Source organism: Spinacia oleracea, chromosome 6 (genome assembly GCF_020520425.1).
Source record: "Spinacia oleracea cultivar Varoflay chromosome 6, BTI_SOV_V1, whole genome shotgun sequence".
Classification (NCBI taxonomy): Eukaryota; Viridiplantae; Streptophyta; class Magnoliopsida; order Caryophyllales; family Amaranthaceae; genus Spinacia; species Spinacia oleracea.
This window is the reverse complement of record NC_079492.1, coordinates 135078397-135084580: the sequence shown is the minus strand read 5'-3', so window position 1 is coordinate 135084580 and position 6184 is coordinate 135078397. Positions and strand designations below refer to the sequence as shown.

The 6184-nt window shown below is 33.9% G+C and overlaps 1 protein-coding gene across 1 annotated transcript; it reads right to left on the bottom strand.

The window, feature by feature from the left end:
• Positions 1-749: 749 nt before the first annotated feature.
• Positions 750-4525, bottom strand: LOC110798136 (pentatricopeptide repeat-containing protein At3g49170, chloroplastic). Its single transcript, XM_022003285.2, has one exon. The coding sequence runs from the start codon at positions 4490-4492 to the stop codon at positions 1934-1936; it is 2559 nt and encodes an 852-aa protein (XP_021858977.2). The 5' UTR covers positions 4493-4525; the 3' UTR covers positions 750-1933.
• Between the last annotated feature and the right edge of the window lie 1659 nt (positions 4526-6184).

The window sequence follows — 6184 nt, the reverse complement described above, 5'->3', positions numbered from 1 at the left end:
CGAGTTGTTCGTGAGCCTAAACGAGCCGAACACTAGGTTGTTCGAGCTAGTATCATTTATTAAACGAGCTTAAATTTTTTGTTCAAACTCGTTTATTTATTAATGAACGAGTTTTGACCGACCTTTAAGCGAGCTTGTTCATAAGTTGTTCACGAACGTATCGGACATCCCTAGTTTTACCTCGTGTGAACTTTTTTTCGCCAGGTTTCATAACTATATTACACATATAAGTGGTTGTGCTATTTATGAACTTTAGAGAGTTAGATCGAGGTATTGCTAGTCTGCTAGTATATCACTTCTTGGCCATGACGAAGAAGAAGATGACAGCAATTTTAATCCACATTAATTCTCATAGTCATACAGTGACTTCAGAAGATATAAAACTGTCAGAATAGGAACTCGAAGCTGTAAAATCAAATACTTCGTATGTAGTACTTCATATATAGTTGAGATCTTGCAGTAGGTTTTGTAAAGCCGAATTTTCCGACTTAATAGAGTTACAAACTGCTGGTTTTAACTCAATGCTATAAGAGTTAAGAAGTACCATATAATCAAGCTCTTTGAGAGTTCTTGGAAATTTTGGTGAACAGCACCAGGGAACTTGCAAATTCGCAACACTTATATTTATTTATACTTCAAGGCTAAAAAAAAACCATATCTAGCTACTGATGTTACGACATTGCAGCCGTATAGACATATTTGCAAGCATATACTTCGTGTTCTTTTGTCATAACTCGAGAAACTATCTTTATATATGTAAACTTAATCTTAAAATGTTCAATATCTGATGAACTGATATTACCAAAATGCTGAATAACTATTACAAGAGTTACATGATAAAGTTGTAACAATATCAATCTACAACATAACATGTACTTCCATTATTCAATTCCTTGATCTGATAAACATAACTTTTCCGAATTCTACACCAAGGAACGGAGGGAGTACATGACTACATGTTATTGAGACTTATGACAGGCTAAATCGTACTCCTATCAAAGATAAACCTAACGTTCACCAACTAAAAATATAGCAAGGGAAGCAGGGATCGTATCCACAGGGAAACATGCGTTCTTTCTACTATTAAATTACTAATCTAGACTACCGGTAACAAGAGGTTGGATTGGGTTGTGTATTAAACTAAAGCAAATAATCAAATCGGATAATAACAATATTAAAGGAATCTAGGGCAGCAGTTCACCATAAATGCAGACCGGGATTGGACAACGAACAATGACAATCAATTAACAATCATAACTAGGAAAACATGCATCTCTCGAATCTTATGAATTCCTTAGGATAGAACAACTAGCGGGCTCTCGCTACGTACTAGAAATAATTCCTATCTACGGGTCTAAAACGACCAATTTCTCATAATCAAACCTGAAACTCAAGGCACAGTCAATAGCACACATTAGTACTAGAAACGGCTCCTAAGAGCACGTTTGATACATAAAAGTACTAAGGGACGGGGGTGAAAACTCTATATAAAACGCATATATCAACTTAACAGAGTGTATGTTAACTCACAGTGACAATCAGAAAAACCAGAGTCAAGCTTTGTCAAGTGAGGAGGACTGACAGTAATTTGTTTATGAGGCAACTTAGAAGAAGTTTCTGTACTTATGAGGGATAATTATCGTTTGTTAGCCCAAATTTCACGTGCTCTTTCATTCAATCTAGAATGATCTAGAATATCTCCAAGTTGTTTCACATAGCAATAACAGAAACATCACAGATGCATGTCATGCATCCCTGTATGAGATTTACATGTCAGTAACTCTGAACACTGGAGTGTGCCGTGTGCATATGGATCATTTTGCAGCATACATCTTGTAAACCTCTCACAAAAATGTGGACTGATCAAGTAGTTTAGAGGAAACAAACAGTGGAATACATATACCTCTTGTCTTCATAAGGCAATCTAATATAATCACCAGTAGTCTCCACAAGAGCATGAACCATTTCTGAAGTGATGAAACCGATTTGAATCCCTCACGACTATTTCTCTTTCTGTTGCCTTTGAAAAGTATTTCATTGCCATATGGCAATCCCCACACACACGTAGGTTTTTGAAGATCCTAATAGGTTTCAACCTCGGCGTGCTTATAAGACCATACACTACAGCCAATTTTTCACTATGCTGTAATACGTACTTCTCCTTTTGCTCCTTTTCAATGTCATGAAGAACAAAATCTGTATTAGGGATATAACCCATCTTTTTTATTTCGTGAATCAAGTCACCCAATTTCTCATATATCTTTTTTGCTTGAGGATGTGACGTATCCCCCACAAAGAACTTGTGCAATTGATTTTCAGTCTCAATCCAGCTGCATCCACCTTCTTTCTGCAAGTTCTTTTCTTTCATTCGTTTTCTGGTCTGTCGCACATCTTCCCACCGACCTTTAGATGCATAGAGATTTGAGAGCAAAGTGTATGAAGCAGGATCGTCAGGATCTTTCTCCATAACCATTTTTGCAGCGTGCTCTCCTATCTCAGTGTTTCCGTGCACTAGGCAGGCTCCCAGCAATGATCTCCAAACAAGAGCATTTGCCATGAATGGCATTGAGTTGATTAATTCCTGAGCTTCTACAAGAAAACCAGATCTTCCAAGCAAATCAACCATGCATGCATAATGTTCCATCGTTGGAACAACTCTGTAATCTCTGTACATTGAATCAAAATGTCTCCATCCTTCAGAAACCAAGCCCACATGGCTACAAGCTGATAGAACAGCAGTGAAAGTGACCTCATTTGGTTTTACACCGTCATGAATCATCTTATCAAACATCTCCAAAGCCTTTCTAGCAAACCCATGTTTTGCAAAACCTGTGATCATTGCTGTCCATGATATAATATTCCGATTTTCCATGTCATTAAACACCGAAAGAGCAGCTTCGATATTGCCACACCTTGAGTACATTGAAATTAATGCGTTGCAGATATGTTGATTTGATTCTAATCCTGCTTTCACAATTTGTCCGTGAATTTGCTCTCCCTTTCTGCCAGCACCAATGGAGGCAATTCCACTTAATAGACTACTGAATGTGTATGCATTTGGCCTCACCTTAGCATTCCCAATTTGGCAAAACAGTTCAAATGCTTCATCAACATTCAGGTTTCTGACATATCCATCCACCATTGCATTATAGGAAACTAGATTCTTCTCAATTTGCACATCAAAGGCTTTCCTTGCTTTCTCCATTGCACCGGATCGGGAAAACATACTAATAAGAGAATTTCCCACACAAATATCTGAAGCATGACCTAGCTTCACTGCTTGGCCATACATCTGTTCACCAATACGTGGATCACAAAGATTTCCGCACGCTTTAATGATACTAGCAAATGTAAAATGATTGGGTGTCACTAGGCCTTTAATCATATCGATGTAAAGTTCAACAGCTTCTCTTTCATGCCCTTCACTTTGAGCGTGTGCTGAGATCATGGCAGTCCAAGACATTACACTATGGTCAAGTATCTGATCAAATATTTTCCTAGCACAAGAAAGAGAATCATGATCACCAGACTTTGAATACATCTCCACTAAACCACATCCAACACTAGCATTATTCATCAACCTGGACCAAACAACTCTAGAATGTAGCTGCTTCCCAAACGAGAACCATTCGAGATCAGAACAAGCAGAAATCACACTGGTAAATGTAAAACAATCCGGCTCACATCCACTCCGTTCCATTTCAAGAAACAATCGAATTGCCTGCTCGGGATAACCCATTTGCACAAATCTTGTAATCATAAGAGTCCATACAACCACATTTCTCTCAGTCATTTTATCAAACACCTTCTTTGCACAATCAATGTCCTGAAAACCCTTCACATACATGTCAATCAACGCACACCCAACACATAAATTATCAAAATTTCCTGTTTTCAATGCAAATCCATGAATTATATCCCCAACCCTAGCCCATTCACCGTTAGAACAAGCCCTAACTGCGGCCACTAAGCAAAATTCATTCGGGCAAAAACCGAAACCCAACATCTCTACAAACATTTGAATAGCCTTCAATTCCATACCATTGATCAAAAAACAGGAAATCATAGCAGTCCAAGATACCAAATTCCTCGTTTTTCCTCCCATTTCATCAAAAATTTCAGTCGCTTTCCGCCAATCCCCGGATTTAGAGTACAAGGTAATGAGCGAATTGAGCGTGACCGAGTCGAGCGCGAGTCCTGTGTCAGTGATTCTGGAGTGAAGGAGCTTTCCAATGTTAAAATCGCGGGTTCTAATGGCGGATTTGAGGAGAAGAGAAAAAGTAGAGAGGTCAGGGTTGAACCCATGCTGGGACATGAGATCAAGAGTGGAGATTGCTTGATGAAGTTGGCCCACATTGGCTTGATGAACCAGACGGCTGTTGAGGTGGTCAAAGGTGGGAACTTTGATTGAAATTGCAGGTGGGTGGTACTGGTTATGGTAGGAAGATGGAGAGAGAAAGTTGGCGGGAGGAAGAAGAGAGAATGTCAACATTGCCTTTCACTGACATTAACGGCTATGTTTCTGGGGTCTCTACGAGTTTGAGAAATTCCTAACGATATTATTGCAAAATTTATAAGGCCCTGTTATTTAGAGCTGAACTGAACTGAATTGAACTGAATGCTCCTGAATTGAACTGAATGCTCCTGAACTGAACTTAATTTGACTGAACTTAACAGTATATATTATCGAAATAAATAATAAATAATAAATAATAAATAATAAGTAAAAAGTAAACAATAATAAATAATAAATAATAAATAATAAATAATAAATAATAAATAATAAATAATAAATAATAAATAATAAATAATAAATAATAAATAATAATAATAAATAATAAATAATAAATAATATATAATAAATAATAAATCGGAGTAATAAATAATAAATCCGGAGTAATAAATAATAAATAATAAATAATAAGTAATAAGTAATAAGTAACAAAAAATAAATAATAAATAATAATAATTAATAATTAATAATTGATCAATAATAATTAATAAATAATAATAAAAATATTAACTAATAACCAAAGAATAATTAATAATTAATAACTAAATAACAATAATCAGTAATTGATTACTCAACAATTACAATAAATGATAAATATAAATAATAATAATAATTCATATTTAATAACTACTCCCTCCGTTTCTTTTTTATCTTCCTGTTTGGAGTTTTGGGTGGAAATTAAGAAACTGGAATCTTTTAATGATTGGGTGTAAGAGTAATGATTGGGTGTAAGAGAAAGTAATAAAGAAATGAAGGAGAGAGAAGATATTTTTATGAAAGTAATAAAAAATCATAAAAGTGGGGTTGGGTGGGTGAATAGGGAAATGTGAATGAATTAAATAAGGGATGGTGGGGAAATTTATGGTAAAAAGTCATGTCCCAAAATAGAAACAGGAAGATCAAATAGAAACGACATTTATAGAAACAGGAAGATCAAAAAGAAATGGAGGGAGTAATAACTAAATAATTAATAACTAATAATCCGTAATTAATAAATAAATAATAATAAATTATATTAATTATTAATAAATAATAAATAATTAGTTATAAATAATAATAATAATAATAAGTAATATAATAATATAAATATAAATATAAATAATAAGTAATATAATAATATTATAATATAAATATAAATAATAAGTAATACAATAATATAAATAATAATATAAGTAATATTAATAATAATAATAATAAAATTATTATTATTATTATTATTATTATTATTAAATTAAATTGAATTAAACTGAATTAAGCTGAACTGAAATTAATGCTCCTGAACTGAACTGAACTGAACTGAACTGAATGCTCCTGAACTGAACTGAACTAAACTGAACTGCCAAATAAGTCCTGAACTTGAAATTAAGCCAAAAAGAACAGGGCCTAAGAAAAATTTGCAAAACTTACTACTAGATCTTTTGGCACGGTTCTTTTTTGCTTAATTGTAGTTTCAGAAATTATTTCACAGTTTAGTTAAGTTTAATTCAATTATTATTATTATTATTATTATTATTATTATTATTATTATTATTATTATTATTATTATTATTATAAAATCAAATGCTAACAAAGTTAATCAAAGTTAAAAAAAGTTAGTGGGAAGTCGAGATACCAATTGGGTCCCACTCCTCTAGCTATAACAAAACCTATCCTCCTGAAGATATGAGCAGC